We start from the raw sequence: 17,542 nt of genomic DNA, 5'->3' as shown, positions 1-17,542 counted from the left end.
AACGGCTGTGAAAGTGAGGAAAGCCACTGCAGTATTTTTTGTGATAGGTGTCGACACTCAGACGATACATAAGCACTGAGAGAACAAGTCGTAACCAAAACCCAAGTGCTTTTTTGTTTTTGCTGCCCACATGGTGTGAAGTCCAAATCGGCCCCATACAGAAAAGCAATACCTGATGAGGGAATCCACAAAGAAAAAGCATCAATCTGTGTAGAAAGTGAATATTAGTACAGTGGTACAATCATCTGATGATCTGGTGAATTTGTAAGTTTGCTCACAAAGAAATGAGCAGCCTAGTTGTTTATGGTAGTTTAATTTTAATGGAGACAGAATATTAGATCAAGAAATAAAAAACACATTACATGAAAGTAATAAAACCCCATTTCAGAGCAAATATCTGAATGATTCTCAGCACATGTAGAGACTAGAAAGACACGATGGGTTCTTCATATACATGATAACACTTAAAAAGTTCTAAACCAGGTACAGATGCCACATTATTGTCACTGGGACAATGTTCAGTTTAATTTCATGGTGTCATTTTGTGGTTATGGTTTTTTTAAAGCATTAAAATGTGCCATTATAGACATTAGTTTTTCAAGCTTTATTTATTTATTTACATTTATGGAGCTAACCTACTGCACTGTCATTAGATTTGTCCATTATCCAGATTCAGCACGAAATTGAGATAATCAACAGAAATAGTTTTTTTTTAACTCTTTCCCGTGATAGAGTATGAGTGAATGTAAAGAGCAGTGTGTTGATGCATATTACACAGGAGCCTCATTTCTGATAGGCTGTAAATACTCGACGTAATGCTGGAACATTAACACGTTGCATGACCCGAATTAAAAATTGTGTTTATTTTTAATTTTTAAAAATTGTGTTTATTTTTAATTTTTAAAAATTGTGTTTATTTTTAATTCGGCGTTTTTTAATGTCTGAACAAAGCAGCGGGGACACACCTGGGCAGGCGGACTGAAGAAACCCGGTTGCGTCACCAACGGGTTCCGTAAAAACTGAAACCCCGCCTCTTTGGCTAAAGAACTCGGGCACGAGCGTGAATTACGAGCATACTGTAAACGGAAACGGTCCGCCCCGTGGGTCTGCTTACTTTTACGTGACGTAGAGCTCGTCCAATCGCAAGTGCCTGTGGGCGGGACCACAGCTAAGTGACGGTGAGCTTTTACAATGAGAAAGCCTCTTTGTGCGCATAACCTATATAAGAGATTTCTGCTGCGGATTCTTTCTTTGAAATAATGTCGGCTGAATATGATAACAGGTAAGGAGGGCTACTTTTGGTCGCATAAAGTGTGAGTTCTAGGGCGTATTTTCTTCTTCAATCCGTCATATTTTACTTGATGTTCTCAAGAATGCAGATTTTTAACCGAGTTTTGTAGTCGAGTAACATTCGGGGACTTTTTGTCTTAGATGAACATTAGGACTCTGCGCGTTTCAGGAGACGAGTGTGAAATAAGATTGAATGTTTTAGATCGTTAAAGTCATGCTAGTCAGAAGTTATATTAGTCTTAATGCTTCAGATGTGGATACAGACTGCGGTCGTTATCGGCATCCGGCGACAGCACGTGAACAAGCCTGATGTAGGCCTTTAAAAATTCTTCCTCTTTTCATTTGTAGTAATTTGATATTGAAGCCAAAACATCGGAACTACGATATTTTCGGGTGTAATACACGTAACGAACCTTATTTTGTCTGTAAAGGTGAATTAATGCCGTTTCGTGCTGTTCGATGGAGTCACATGGTCTTAGTACGGATGGTCGGCGTTTTAAACAAAGGCCGCTTTAAGGCCGCTGAAAATGGTCGTTTTTCCGCTTACACACGCTGCATGTGGTGGAGCTGTGTGCTGCCTCCATAAAGCGCTGTGCCTTACGTGTCTAAAGGAACAATAGCTTTCGCCGACTTTCGCCGACAGTTACAGACTAGCAGGCCCTGTTGCTAGCAGCTAATGCGGAGCAGGCCGCGGCGGAAAGCCGCGAAGCTTCTTCTGCCGCTTTCTTCATAGCATCGCGGACAACTCTAAATGATCCGAACGCTTTGAACACAAAGATGTCGGCGTTTGTCGACTACTTGGCCACATTCGACGTGGCTGTGGCTCTGTTTCCTCCGTGAAGCGTCCACCCGCCCCTGTCTTTTCCTCCCCTGAATGGAGAAACGACCATCTTGATTGTATGTAGCAAAAATGGCGGCCTCTCCACAAGGCCGCGCGTCACAGCACAAGGGGCGAAGGCTTCTTTTTTCATGCCAAGTTTGGGAAGAATGATATAACGGCGAGCCTGGTAATGATTATATCAGCGCGTTTACTTAAAGGGGGATATTTTTGTGCCACAGAAGATTCTTTTTATTCTCATTATTCGTGGGCAGAGAGGATTTAGTGCATTAAGGTCATTTACAAGTGCAGCTTGAGAGGAAAGATAACTGAGTTTCTGTCATTCACAGAGACAATGGCCCTGAAGGCATGGAGCCAGATGGGATCATTGAGGTAAGTCTCCTATGAAACTCTCACCAACACTGTGACGTTCTTCACAGCACAGCATGTAATGAACTGACAATAAACCTGTGCTCTTTCTAACCTTTCCAGAGCAATTGGAACCAGATTGTGGATAGTTTTGATGAGATGAGCCTACGTGAGACCCTGCTCAGGGGAATTTATGCCTATGGTTTTGAGAAACCTTCAGCTATCCAGCAAAGGGCCATTATGCCTTGTATCAAGGGTAAGCGTGCTTCAATATATAATGATGTGTTTCTAACACTTAGCAGTTAACAACCCCAAGAATTCCCTGGATACTAAATTGCACATGTTTTAATTTCAGGTTACGATGTGATTGCTCAGGCCCAATCTGGCACTGGGAAGACTGCCACCTTTGCCATTTCCATCCTTCAGCAGATTGATGTGGAGCTGAAAGGCACTCAGGCTCTGGTCTTGGCTCCCACTAGGGAGCTGGCTCAGCAGGTAGGCTTCCACACCCGCCCTCTTACACTAGTGACATATTGTGCTATTGTTTCTTAAGGATCTCTCATGTAGCCTTTTGCATGGCTTAACGTCTGGTCTTTGACTTTCTTTCAGATTCAGAAAGTGGTCCTTGCCCTGGGCGACTACATGGGAGCCAGCTGCTATGCCTGCATTGGAGGGACCAACATCCGCAGTGAGGTCCAGAAACTGCAGGCTGAAGCCCCACACATCGTGGTGGGAACTCCCGGACGCGTCTTTGACATGCTAACTCGCAAAAACCTTTGTAAGTCTTCCTGAGAAGGAGTTAAATCAGGCTTAGTTTGAAATGTGTGACCACAAAGAAAGAAATTAACACGAGTCTCTGGTGACTTTGATCACCTCGGAGGTCAGTTATTGTATAATGCTGTATAATGATGAAACCCATGCGTGTCAGCTGACACTGTAAGCCCCTGCTGTGGTGTAGCTGTGGTCGGCGTTCTGCTGGCTCGAGCTTTCATGACAACAGAGGTCCAGAGGCATGATCATACGTTCATTACTTCTGAATACGGCACCTTTACACCTGAAGACGCTTCATTACCGAAACCTCATTAGTGGCACGTGATTCCTAAATCCAACATGAATCAGTTGTATCGGTGTGCAAACGTATGGCTGTGTTATGTGCCCGTATGTGTAACATGGTGGTTCCCTTTTTGCAGCTTCTAAATACATCAAAATGTTCGTGTTGGACGAGGCTGATGAGATGCTTAGTCGAGGATTCAAGGATCAGATCTACGAGATCTTCCAGAAGCTGTCGAGCAACATCCAGGTTAGAACTTTGGTGTCAGCGCCGTAACGGCCGAGCCAAAGATCCTTGCTTGAAATATGAACTCTGCTTGTAGCTGACGGATATCTCTAAATCTTTTTAAGGTTGTCCTACTGTCTGCCACCATGCCAGCTGATGTTTTGGAGGTCACAAAGAAGTTTATGCGTGAGCCTATCAGAATCCTCGTGAAGAAGGAGGAGCTGACACTTGAGGGCATCCGCCAGTTTTACATAAATGTGGAAAAAGAGGTGAAAAACGTGCACTCGCTTTCCCTGTAATCAGGGTGTTCATGCTGAGCTTGCTGTGCTAACAGTCTGACCTGGTGGTCCTCAGGAATGGAAGCTGGATACCTTGTGCGACTTGTACGAAACCTTGACCATCACACAAGCTGTGATCTTCATCAACACAAGGAGAAAAGTGGACTGGCTTACTGAGAAGATGCATGCCAGAGACTTCACAGTTTCTGCTCTGGTACGAACCTCTTTGTGTGACTGACACATTTGGTACAAGTGTGGAAACTTTCAGTGCATGTTGTAAGACTTCATTCTGTCTTTTCAGCACGGTGACATGGACCAGAAGGAGAGAGACCTGATCATGAGGGAGTTCCGCTCGGGCTCCAGTCGAGTCCTTATTACCACTGACCTGTTGGTATGTAACGGCTTCTTATTAGTGCTGTTTGCAGTCCAAGGTTCCCTCTCCTGCCAGCTGCAGTGTTGGTAAAGGACTGAAAGTTCCTTGGTAGAGCAGAGATCTGCCCTCCACTGTAGCTGGGTTGAAATCCCTGACTCACAACTAATTGGCAGATTACATTTATTCCTTTAGCTCACCTGTGAGAGTTCTGGGTAAAGCTGTGGTGGGTCATAGAAACTGGACCCACCACCAGTTTGTATGTGGGGTTAGCTCTTATTCAGGACATGAGTGCAAAGAAACATCCAGTTTACGGCCCAATTTTAATTGATAGATGGCCATAAAGATCAAACTGAGGTTATTGTGCTCGGCCCTGACAGCCAGATTCCTCTTGGATGGCATGACCTCGGCCTCCTGTTTGACCAGGACATATCCTTCAATGCACATATTAAACAAATATGTAAGGCTGCTTACCATCTCTAAAATATCCTGTCTCAGAGTGATGCAGAGAAACTCCAGGGGAAGGGGGGAGCAGTACATTTTCAGAGACCATCCTTCTCCTGCTTTGGCTCGCTGTTAGATCCAAAATTGAGTTGTGCCATGTAAGTAAAGGTGTTTGTTTCTTCTCAGGCCAGAGGTATTGATGTTCAGCAGGTTTCCCTTGTCATCAACTACGACCTGCCAACCAACAGGGAAAACTACATCCACAGGTGAGGACATAAACGGTTTGCAGACATGATTGGCAGCTATGCACAACAGGCAAATGAAATGTTCACGTCAACTCTTTGTCCAACGTGAGCATGAGCAGCAAACCCAAAGAGATGATATCTGCAGTGACGGTGATCCCTTTTGTTTTTGACAGGATCGGTCGGGGAGGTCGTTTCGGCAGAAAGGGAGTAGCCATTAACATGATAACCGAGGATGACAAGCGAACACTGAGGGACATTGAGACATTCTACAACACCACCGTGGAGGAGATGCCCATGAACGTGGCCGATCTTATCTAGAAGACTCCCCGCTTCTGTTTGTCCACCCATATCCGATTGTTTTAGAAGTAAAAGCTTGTTTCCTACAATACGAATACTAAAAACTTCCTTTTTCTAAATTCCACCCTGAATTTACTCAGCATTTGACATGATTTTGGAAGAATGACTTGCTGACCCGCTCCATCTGCCATTGTCTTTTATCGACCCTGAAATTTTCCCAGCGGTTAAATACTCTGCTTCACGCCAGAACTGTTTCCAAAAGCACATTTAAAGTCCAGTGATGACATTATACTTGCTGATTGTTGGCAAAGAGACACTGTTGATTTGCAGCTTGTGTGAGGTTTGGCTGTTGCAGCGTCGGTCGGCTGACCCGAGCAGTCTGGACTCGACGGTGTTCTGAATGAACAGCGGTGTGATTGACTAGCTCAGTATTTAAACAATCTTCAGTGTATTTGCACAACGCACGCCCACGGTCATGTTTACAGCAGGTTTTGGGTTCTGGAAGTAAACAGGACATGATCAATAAAATGAGCTGTACAGTGGCTGACAAATTTGATCCTCTTTACTGCTGTGCTTCTCTGCTTTTCCTCCTTTCCCATTGCGGCCGTAACCCTGTTCAGCCATTTGTACAGTAGAGTTCAGATGAGGAGTGCTTGCAGGCAGAAACGGTGAGTTGTAGCGATTTGGCCTCCTGACCCAGATCCAAGCGGCTTTTTGGTTTTTATTTTTTTCCCCGTCTCCAGTTAGTTGAGATTGGAGGAGTTTTTTTTTTTTGTTTTTTTTTTTTTTTACAGGGAATATAAGATTTCAAATGGTTGTGGTCATGTTTTGTAACCTACCTCATCCAAATCTTATAGATGAATGGGGAGTGTCATCTGGACCAAACTACAAATATAAAAGTATATAGAGATTTTTATCTTGCTTTCCACTCCACCAAAAGTTTCTGAGCTCTCGTATTATGAGGTGTGTGCTATCAGTGCTAATATTTTTTATTTTTCCCCCAAATGTATGGATTGTTTCCCCTCTTTCTTTTTTTTTTTTTTTTTTTTTGAGACAGTGTATCAGGTTTTCTACATTGGATACTGTATAGTATTTATTTTATTGGTCTTTAAAAGAAAAACAATAAAAACATCCTTTTCTTTTCCTTTTCTTTAAAGCTGTAAAGCAGCCCTCTGTTGGCCAAATCCTGTGTGGTGTCTACTTTTGTGGCAAAGCTCACTCAGTGACGTGGGCGATGGAGTGGAGCAGTCAATGTTAGAGCTGGAACTCTTATAATAGTCACATCTTCAGACACGTTTGTGTCCCATCAGAGGAGAACGTGTCAGTGTCTCTGTTGCATTTCCCATCATTTATTTTCCCGTTGTCTTTTTTTTCTTTCTCCCAATTAAAGAGAGCTCATTAAGATCTGACTCTTCATTAAAAAGAGACAGCCCTGAGACAACAGGAGCGTCATAGGACTGAATTAATTTGCTCTTATTCAAATATTTGATGTTTGTGTGAAACGGTGTTGAGGTTGACTCACCCACCGTGGGTGCAGCAGCTACAGACCGTACCAGTTTACTGAGGCTGCGGCTGGTTGACGGACTCTTGCATAGAGTGCAATTCTTCATAATAAAGTACTAAACATGTAACGGCATAAGGCATGTCTACGATAAGGTAAAGATACATGTGTGCATTTGTAATAAAGCTGGAATATAAAATGATGAAATAGAGACGCATACAGTGTTTTTCCTGCTGAGCAAATAGAAGCTGTCTGAGAAGCAGCACCATCAGCATGTCCTGCAGGAGGCCAACAAATGTATGAACGATAACGTCTCCGTCCACTAGAGGGAGACGTCGATTCAGCCTTGCTAACATAATCAGCCCTGTACTCTCTGTAGCACACATGCACACTCTTGTGGATTTGCATTTTCTTTCTCTCCCAGCCTGCTGGAGGAGCGACACTGACAGTTTATCCACAGACTAATTTCCAGCTCACAGGCACAGACGTAAGATAGAGAAATGTTAGCCCTGGGATGGACGGGCAGCCTTATTCCAGCTTCCCGTGGTTCAATAATCGTGTCTGCACAGCCTCAAAACATGGTGCACAGCTCAACTTTGTGGCCTGCTTCTCAGGTTAGGTGGTCCCTTTTCCAAAGGCGCTGTTTGTGGTGAATGTACCCTGTGCCCATCCCCCAAATGCCACATGCACACTGTGGGTACCAACTCGCTCCCTGTTGGGTGTTGGATCGCAGGGTTGAGAGATGGTGGGATGGGGTGGGTGGATTATGTGAGTGTGAGGCTTGTAAAAAGGCTGCCATGGTCTTTCTTTGTGTGACGGATGGCTGGGAGGCTGAACGGGCCTGTTTTGCATGATAAGAGAAGCCAGCGTAGGGAAGAATAGAGGTCTATTCAAGCCCTGTCATCCAAATCCACCCTCCTGCACCAACCCATCACCCACCCCTTCATCATCCATCCCTTCATCATTGCATCCCTCCTCCTTTCTTTTCACCTTCATTTTCTGGCCTTCCCTGTTTTCATTGGTTATTTCTCCCCCTATAAATCTATAGCCTTTACCCACTTCTCTGACCTCCAAACCCCAGCGTATTTTATCCAACTTTATTTCTGTTCATTCAGATTTCCCCTCCTTTCCATCAAGCTGTTTGGACTTTGATGCGTTCCAAAACATTTGAATCTCATCATTATTTCGTGGGTCTGCTGAATGAGGAGATATAATGGAAATGTCACGGTCCAAGCTCTTTAACATTAAAAGAGTCTCTGATTCTCTGACATGTTCACAAAGTCAGCAGGAGATAGTACGGCATAATTAAAGTAATCGAAACAGCCACATCGTACTCTATTATCATTCTTTAAGGCTCTGATTGTGAGTACTAATCAGAGCTGGCTACATTGTAGAGGTCTTTACCTTCCAATATAAAACACGTTGTTGTGATTTGGTATAAATAACGTTGAAGTTCTTGGAACTAAATTCGACCCAAACTCTCATCTGAAGCTTCTCGTTATGATTGTCTCATCAGTGTTGGCTTTAAGGACACTCTGATAACTGATGTTAACACATGATTTGGTTACGTACCAACAGAACAAACACTTTTAATTCAGCTTTTTCAAGCAACTTCACTTCACGGTGATAAAATCATTTTACAAAACTACCAGGGTTGTCGACATTGCTGCAGTCGTTTGCTGTGGTTCAACAAGACTCGCACATCTCCAAAGTAATCCCAGTACATTCTTAGCGACTTTCAAGCTCCTCCAAATTAAACTGTCAAGGACTTTCAATGGAATTCAAGTCAGAGCTTTTTTACTTGTTGTTCTGAAGGTGGTTCACCATGAGGGATGTGTGTTTGGTGTTGTTGTCATGTTGGAAGATAAAGCAGCGACCCAGACCCAGCTTTGCTGCCGACTGCTTCAGGGTTCCAGATTTTCCCGATTCCTTCCACTTTGACGACATTCACAGTTCCAGACGCTCCGAAGCATCCCTGCAGATTAGTACTCTCGTCATTGTGTGTCACTGTGGGGATTGTGTTCTTTCTCCAAACATAAGCAGCGTCTCTATGGCTAGTTCTCTCTGACCAAAGGACGGGCTTCCAGTGTGCATAGTCTTTCTCCAGGTTGTCTTTAGCGTATCTCAGTCTGACTTGAAGGTGTCTGCACAGTTTCCATTGCTCTGCTTCCTGTGCAGGGTGCAAGTAACTGTCTTCCTTGAAATAACAATTGTGACTGTCCTACTGGGGTCACTTGTGTGTCGGCAGTTGTTCTGGGATCTTTGGATGCATCTCTCACTAGTCTTTTACTTCCTACCTCTGTAAGGCTTGTTCTGGCTCTCTTTGAGTTTCTCGATGACACTTCCACTCCAGTTCTTGACAGTTGGAACTTTTCATATCCACCTCCTGAGTTATGAACACCAACATATCTTTTCCTCAAGCTAAACTGATTTCTTTCGCTTTTGGCATGAAGCTTTCTAAAGCTGCAGCTCAAACTTCTGTTGGATGTAAACTGGAAGATAAGCCTCAGTCAGATTTTACCAGCTACAAGTTTTACAAAGCCATTGCACACCCATGGTTTGTGCTATTACTCAATAACATGGTTAGTTTTCAGGAGCTATTTTTACATAATTCTGTTACTGTGTGCAAATAATTTACTCTTTCTAGAAAAACTTTTAGGTTTGAAATGCTAAGTTGAAAGTCTCTTGCTCTTTTAAAAACTCTGGAACCAGAGCTGCGTGTGTGAAACAGTCCCGACAGGCTGTGCGACACAATATGTCTCTGTTGAAATGAAATTATTGATGGTTTTTCTCTTGCACCTCCCTAACCAACCAGCGGCAGCATGCGCTCCTCTCTCAGCCTGGCCCTGGCTAACAGTTAGAGGGAGTTGTGTCCCCCGTGTTGCCCACAGAGGAGCTCTCATCGTTGGGGGTTTCTTTGTGATATTGTCGGACGGTTACCCCGCAGTTTCAAACACTGTTGTTGTTGTGCTTTATAAATGAAATCGAACTGGTTATAAACACAAAACCCTGTTTACTCTTTTAGTTTTTGTTGTTTGTACTATTTCAACTTTCATGATTATAGATACATTTATATTTGCGGATCTTTCGAACCATATTTTAAGCCCGGAGACGCGTGACAGCCTGCGTGGCTGCCTCCACAGACAACTTTGCTAAAACCTCGTTTTCAGTATATAGTTTACAGTTGCCCGGGGATTATTAAGATCGTCTTGTCTTACTGGAATGCTTCCTCTCACCAACTCCGTCATCAACAAGTGTCTCACGCACCCCCGGAGCCCTTTCATTTGCAAATGCACACGCACAGAATGAAGCTTTTTGCCATTCCCATTGGTTCATGCCTGACTGCACGAGAATAGGAGAACTTTGGGAGTGAACAGACAGATGAGTTCAGTGTGTGAGCTGGCTGTCTGACAACAAGTGGTTTTCCGTAAACTCTTTCACTGCACTGAAACCGCAAAACTTTACTGTGAAAGTGTATCTCAGTGCTAGTTTAATGACTGCCTCGAGAGACTTTTAATTTAAGAAAGGGGGGGGCAGGTTGTCCGCTGCAGTCTCACGGGTGTGTCGTGCGTAAGCCCCGGGGAAACGTGTAACTAAACCTGGCCAAAAGTCGCCAGATTGACGGCGACGAAGGCTCCTGAGTGCTCGATCGTTTATTTGTAACTCAACTTTCCTACTTTTCCCAGCATGTACAGCATGATGGAACACGAGCTGAAGCCGACTGGCCAGCCCCCTTCTCATCAGACCTCCCAGGGAATGTCACCGGTCACCGGCACCATGACCGGGAGCATGGGCAGCAATGGAAACTCTCACCCGAGCTCTAAAACGGCATGCGCACCTGGAGCCGACCCCATGGATAAAGTCAAGCGGCCCATGAACGCTTTCATGGTCTGGTCCAGGGGGCAGAGGCGCAAGATGGCACAAGAAAACCCGAAAATGCACAACTCTGAAATCAGCAAGCGGCTGGGGGCCGAGTGGAAACTTCTGAACGATGCTGAGAAGCGGCCTTTCATTGACGAGGCCAAGCGGCTCCGTGCGGTCCATATGAAGGAGTACCCTGACTACAAGTACAAGCCACGACGCAAGACAAAGCCTTTACTCAAAAAAGACACTCAGGTAGGCAAGTACCCACTGACAGCGGGAAACCTGCTGGTGGCAGCGGCACAGAGCCAAGGTGGGAGCCCCAGGATGGAGAGCTATGGCTGGGGCCCCACCGGAGGATACGCCGGCATGCAGGGCGAGGCACTGGGCTACACACAGCAGCTCCACCGGTATGAGCTGTCAGCTCTCCAGTACCCACCTGCAATGACGGCGCCGCAGACGTACATGAACGGGGCCAACTCATACAGGTGAGTGTGTGTCTGCGTTTCTGCAAAACAACAACCGCGCATGTTCCCAGCGCTCGTTAAAGATGGCAAAGCGCGCAGATACGATACTGAGCAGCAGCGTTTAAACTGTAGGTTACTTCTTCATTGAGTTCTCCAAACTCAGGTCAAAGGTGTTAAAATCTGGTGGAAACGGAGCGTGCAATCCTTCGTTAGTGCGACTTCATGGTTCCTTGGACTTTCACTCGGTGAATTTATTTCTCTGTGCTGAAAATCCCCTCACTGCTATATTGTTTTACATAATTTCCTTGGGGATTTATAAAGTATCCTGATTCTGATTTTAAAAAACGAGTCTGAGAAATGTCTTTTTTACTGAATGAAAATTAAGATACCAGAAATAAGTAATGCTGGATGTTCTCAAACTGCCACAGGACTCATCATGCTGAGTTTATTCAAATGAGGCACATATGTTGCATCCATTCCCACCGAATCACAAAGAAGTCTACATATGATTGAGCAACGAGGTTTGTCTGCATTCCTCTGCCTGCAGTCTTTATCAGTATAACTTGTTGGCAAGCAGGCTTGCTCCGTGTGTGGTCCCCTGCCCACAGACCCCCGTCCAAACCATTGTCCTGTGTTAGGGGAGATTTTGCCTCCTAGCACAGATCTCATGACCCTAAACAAAGTCTGAACACTTGATAAATTTTCAGGTGTAAGGATGGATGATGCTGCAATTTATTGCAGTAGTTCCCAGTTTGATTGGTTCTGCTGACTGGTCTGCAGCTGTATCTGTCACTGCATTTTTAATACAGCAGTGGAATCATTGAAGCTTGAGATTTTTCCTTTAAGCTTTTAAACACAAGTCGAATCCAAATTTTAAAAATTTTCTCAGACAGTATTTTGAAGATTTATCAGGAACACGTATCAACTTTATAATCCATCCAGTCTCTTCCAACACTGAAAATATCTCTCTACATGTATTTAATGAATGCATTTTAGTGTCGAAAATCAAGACAAGTTTGCATCAGTGTACATTAATACGCATTTAACTATGATAGAGGATTCAGATAGAAAAGCAGATGTACTGAAAGAAAACAGCTGTGACACATAGACCAGTCAGTTTTCCTACAAAATCAAACATAGTCTGCTGTGCGCTCACTCATGTCTGTTGTAGAGTTCACGCTGTGGTTTGTTAACATATTGGGAATTTTTATACGTGATGATAGCAACAAAATCCCCAGTGCAAGATAAAAATATGTATGTATAAATTCTCAGTGTAAGAGAAGTAATTCTGTATTTCGCTCTGCGGCATTATTATCTATGTTACACAGAACTGAAAATATCTGGTGCTTAAAAGTTAACTGGATATAATTACTACACCGGATTCAAATAACTATTGCAGAGTTTCCAGTAATGCAGGAGTGTGTTTGATGATAAAGTGCTGTAACTAGCTCGGTGCACACTGGTTTTTATGGTGGACAAAGACAGGACAGAATTGTAGTTCAGCAGTACATCCTGACGTTTTTATTCCAAAACAATTACGTTGTTTTGATGTTGTTTAACTTGTAATGCCGTCTTCACCCCACAGCCCCATGTCATACAGCAGCAGTCCACAGCAGCCCAGCCCTGTCACTATGTCCATGGTGAAATCAGAACCGGTGTCCCACTCTCCTCCCACGGGAACACCAAACCACCATCGGGGGGCTTTGCAGGGTGACCTCAGAGACATGATCAGCATGTACATTCCTGGACCGGGAGGAGATGCCAGCGACCCTTCGACAGCACAGAGGGGCTACACCAGTGTGCAGCAGCACTACCTCACTGGAACGGTTCCTCTCACACACATCTAGGACTGACGAACGGTTCACGAGCAGCTAGAGAGGAGATGGAATCGGGTGTGGAGTACTTCAGAATGTCAGCATAAAGAAGTTGTGAAGTTTTTGATGATGTGTCTGCAGTACGACAAGTATCCGAATGTACTCTTTGGTGCCACGACGCATCCAGGCCACACACGCAGCGCTGAGACTCCACCCACCACCCTGCCACAGGCGTCTCTCACTGAATGTCTGGAGTGAAGCCGGGGTGTCTGTTGTACATAACATGTAATATTTTCTAGTGTTTTGTGTATTATAGAACTTGTGTTTTAGAACCACCCTAAATACTTGCGATACTGGCTTTCATTATGGTTCCAGCACAGTCAGTGCTGGTTGGACTGGTTCCCGTGGCCACGTCTTCGAATGGCGACTGTCACTTTCTGCCATCTGAAATCATGTGATAGCCACATCACCTGAGCTGCTGGCCATTCGTTAGTCCTGCTGTGACGCGTCAGCAGGAAACTCGAGAATGAAATGCACAACTTGAATAACAGAGCTTTTTAAAATCTAACTCTTTGCCATGTGGCTTTGGTTTAGTAGCCTTGTGTTAGATCTGGACTTCTACTCTTCAGTTACATTTGAATGAAATGAAACAAACTTCTGTTGGACAATCACCACCGTGTCTACGAGGAAAAGGACTGGCTTTGTGCAGTAGTACCTCCTACATGCAGTAATACAAGCAGCCTCAGTCAGAATCACACTTTCGGCTCTAAGATCTGACTGTGTTCACTGTGTGCAGGTGTTTTATTTGCTATAATTTAGTTTTAGGACATTTTCATGTTTCGATGCATCGATCTGAACTGAGCATGCTGAATTTATATTCATGTCCTCTTGCGCTAGGCAGGTGTAGTATTTCTTTTTCTATGCTTTTAAATAATTGAAAGGATTTTTATGTGAACTGCTAGATTTTCAGTTGGTCTTTCAAATGTCTCCATACAAGGACGCTGGATTGGAAAAAGACCAGAGTTGTTTTTAAATGAACTGTCAGTTGTATTTTTATAACTTTTAAAGAGAATGGATGCGTGTTCCTGATTAAACCTCAGAAAACCTTTATTCTTGTTTCTAAACTTTTTGCAGTAACAAACGTTGAGATAATGCTAATTTCTTTTTTAAGTTTAGTCCTGGTTGGATTCAAAGTGTGATCTTCAAACACAAGCGGGACATGTCAGTCACGTACTGTGATATAATTCTGTTCTAGTCATCATAGCTGAACTATGTCCAGCATTCGGGGTTTAACCTGCCCAGTGTCATGTGTAAGTTACCGTAGGCAGCATTTATGCAAACAGTATGTATATGAAGCTCTTAGACTAAGAGTCTGATTCCTTTTTGATGGAAAAGATTTGTGGCTTTCATAACAACATTAATAAATTAGGTATATGCCAACACGTTTCATGAAAATGAAATTACAGCAGCTCACTTTGTCTCCAATCCAATAACTCACTAATCCAGCCTTCATGCTCTCGCCGGCTTCTTAGTTTATATTGTAATCATTCATCCATTTGCACAGTGCTGGGCTGGATTAGGTGGGTAGGTTGTGGGTTAGAATACTACAATTATATAGTGAATACAAGTAATTCTGGAAACGATTTCCCCTTAAAACTACTCAAGAGAACAATCATGAGCCACATTTACACAGACTGATGATTCTGACATTGTTTTAATACAATTTGATTTTTCACCATTTTAATGTCGGCCTAGTATTTACCTGCTTTGACACTTGAACTTTTATTGAATTATAATATTTGCATTATGAATGCAGTATGAGTGTACCCCACTATAAGCCTTAATGGAGGGTTTTGAGTACGAACGGCGGTGAGGATTTAAGTCAGCACTTTGTCCAGGCCGCTCCAAAACCATTGTTTTGTTCACTTTTCCCCTTTTTAAAGGGGACTGGTGTGTTTTAGATCATCATTCTGCTCCATAACCTGAAACCCTGAAGGCCGAACATCATTTCATGCTTCAGGGCACAAACTGACATCCGACATCCTCCTTTGGGATTTTCTGGTAGAGAGCAGAACTCATTGTTCCATCAATTTGCAAATTCGTGGTTCCAGCAAGTCATCGATCCTGAAGCACCAGAGCAGCCCCAGACCGTCACGCTGCAGCCATGTTCGACTGTTGGTAAGGTTTCATTTTTATGAAACGTGTCGGCTCCCAAAGTTGACACCAACAAACACTAACACATCCCTGATGGATGGGACAGAGTTACATTTCTGTATCAGACTCCTGTGATTTTCCCCGAGACTTTTTAGCTCTTTTTCACTCTGAAATCTATGAATGCCATTTTGTCCCAGTCTATTTCTCCCTGTTGAATCATGAACACTTAGCTGAGGTAAGTGAGGCCTGAGGTTCTTTTCATGTAGTTCTGGTTCTTTTATCGCCTCCTGGACACGTCAGCGACACAGGCTTGGAGTCATTTGGTAGGCCGGTCACTCCCGGGAAGACAGCCGCTCTGCTAAGTTCGTTGATAATAGTTGTCACCGTGGTCCGCTGGAGACTTGGACATGATATCGATGATTTTGTTTCTGATCCGTTAGTGAGTTTCTTTAGATCACAACATAAAGTGTTGCTTTGAGATGTCTTAACCTTCACTTAACCCAACTTCACTTAGCCCGGTTTAAGTGATTTGTTGTTCATCAGTTCTGGCAGTAATCAGGCCTTCGTGTTAATTTATGATTTAAAAATGGACAATTCCTTTTTCACTTTGGACCGCAGGTTTGGTAACTTTGTTCCTCTTAATAAATGAAATTGTCCTTCAACAGAAGGACAGGACTTTTGTTTTACTTGGGTTATTGTTGCCTAATATGAAAATTTGTTTGAAGATCTGAAAACTGTTACAAATATGCAAAAAAAGAAAAACAGGAAAACCTTTTTTTCCTGTTGTCACAATGTTCTGAGTTTATCAGTCGTAAATTTTTGCTTTGCATCAAAAAAAGAGAATCTTTGACTTTAAAGCTGAATTGAACAAGTTTAAATTGTGTTTCTCAGCATTCCAGAGACACTTTTCCTCCTACCGGGTGGAGCCATTAGCTCTGCCCGAGGCAGGATAACACTTGGGACAAAAATGAACTTAAAGCGGGAGAACACAGGGGATCATGTGATATGGGAGGATGAATTTTGGGGGCTGGGAAGGCAGGACAGGGTGTCCTCTATTGTCCCCAGAATTATTTAGAGCTCGATTATTTACTTTCTTATCTTTACCCTCTTTAAAAATTCACTTTCCTTAGTCTCTTCCTTCCTTTAGACTCGTCTTTCCTCCTCCCCCACGTCTTTCCACAGAAAAAGCGAGTGGATGGCCCGTTCGTAATTGGCCGTTTCAGAAGCACATTGTCCGTGGCTTTTCAAGTCGCAGGTGCATATAGTAAACCCAGAGTCCCCGCTCCTCCCCTGGGCGTCTTTGTTCCCACTCCCCGCTTTCCTCACTCCCCCACCGAGCAGAAAATTAGGGTTGCTTTTTAGGACTTAGTCCACAGGCTTAACCCTTTCACCGAGCAGCGCCTTTCTCATGGAAATGGGAGGGAATCACGCACTGGCTAATCGGTCACTGAGGGGAGGGGATAGGATCCTGAGGAAAGGGAGAAAAGATGAGCGCACCGAGACCAACAACAGGAGGGGCATAACAACATAGAGCACATATAAGAGACTGCAAAAACCTATAGCTTCTCAGCCCTTCAACATGACATATTTTAGGGTGACACACATCTCTATATCCATCCATCTCTTGGAAGGCGGTATGGACCCTCCTAGGATGTGGACCTTTAACACTTTCCCACAACACTCTTGATTCTTAAAATGTAAAACAGGGATCTTTTAGGGAGTAGCTATAAAAATATAAAAACCAAGAACAGCAAACCATGTGACATGACAACAGAAGTAGCACGGGAACAATCGTTGACCATTTGTTCTAAGTGGGAGACGTTGAAGCACACACGTTGGTGTTTTTGCTGAGGTCCATGGGACCATGCGAGGATAGGAATTGGATAGAAGGGGGAGAAAGAGTAGTGTGGGAGGAGGAGGAGGTGGAGGGAGTGTCAATGGAAGGATTTTCTGGTCCAGTACATCTCCTCACCTAGCAACAAGCAATGAGGCTTCAAAAAGTGGTTGCCATGGATATGCCAAGAGTGACTTAAAAGTCTTTACAAAGAGCTGCAGTCATTCTCTGTTTGTGTGAGTGTTGTGTGTGAGCATCAGGTGGTGGTTACCAACAGAGCTTTAAAGTGTGATTCAGTGTTTACATTCAAGATTCAATTTAGTTTTATTTAAATGACAACAAATCACAACAACAACAACTCTTTATTTTGTAAGGTAAAGACCCAAAAACCTGAGATCCACAAACTCTTTGCAGGACGTGGACGTTCTTCAAAGTTAACCAGCGAGTAAATATGCACACGTTCAGCTCTCAGTCTCTGGTTTCTGCATCACTTCACTGAACTTATAAGAAAACAGGAAAAAAATA

At 43.7% G+C, this 17,542-nt stretch overlaps 2 protein-coding genes across 2 annotated transcripts; both read left to right on the top strand.

The window, feature by feature from the left end:
• The first annotated feature begins 1,166 nt into the window (after positions 1-1,166).
• Positions 1,167-5,928, top strand: eif4a1a (eukaryotic translation initiation factor 4A1A). The gene is made up of 11 exons (XM_080866782.1): positions 1,167-1,282; positions 2,458-2,500; positions 2,600-2,732; positions 2,832-2,971; positions 3,086-3,254; positions 3,667-3,776; positions 3,878-4,021; positions 4,107-4,244; positions 4,332-4,421; positions 5,031-5,110; positions 5,263-5,928. Exons 1-11 carry the CDS (start codon positions 1,260-1,262, stop codon positions 5,405-5,407), a joined length of 1,215 nt encoding a protein of 404 aa, XP_080722908.1. The 5' UTR covers positions 1,167-1,259; the 3' UTR covers positions 5,408-5,928.
• Positions 5,929-10,211: 4,283 nt separating this feature from the next.
• Positions 10,212-14,139, top strand: sox19b (SRY-box transcription factor 19b). Its single transcript, XM_080905327.1, has 2 exons — positions 10,212-11,236; positions 12,801-14,139. Exons 1-2 carry the CDS (start codon positions 10,575-10,577, stop codon positions 13,060-13,062), a joined length of 924 nt encoding a protein of 307 aa, XP_080761453.1. The 5' UTR covers positions 10,212-10,574; the 3' UTR covers positions 13,063-14,139.
• The last annotated feature ends 3,403 nt before the right edge of the window (positions 14,140-17,542 follow it).

This window comes from Rhamphochromis sp. 'chilingali' (assembly GCF_963969265.1).
Source record: "Rhamphochromis sp. 'chilingali' genome assembly, chromosome: 1".
Taxonomy (NCBI): domain Eukaryota; kingdom Metazoa; phylum Chordata; class Actinopteri; order Cichliformes; family Cichlidae; genus Rhamphochromis; species Rhamphochromis sp. 'chilingali'.
Note: the sequence above shows the minus strand (reverse complement) of the source record. Positions and strands in the feature narration are given on the sequence as shown.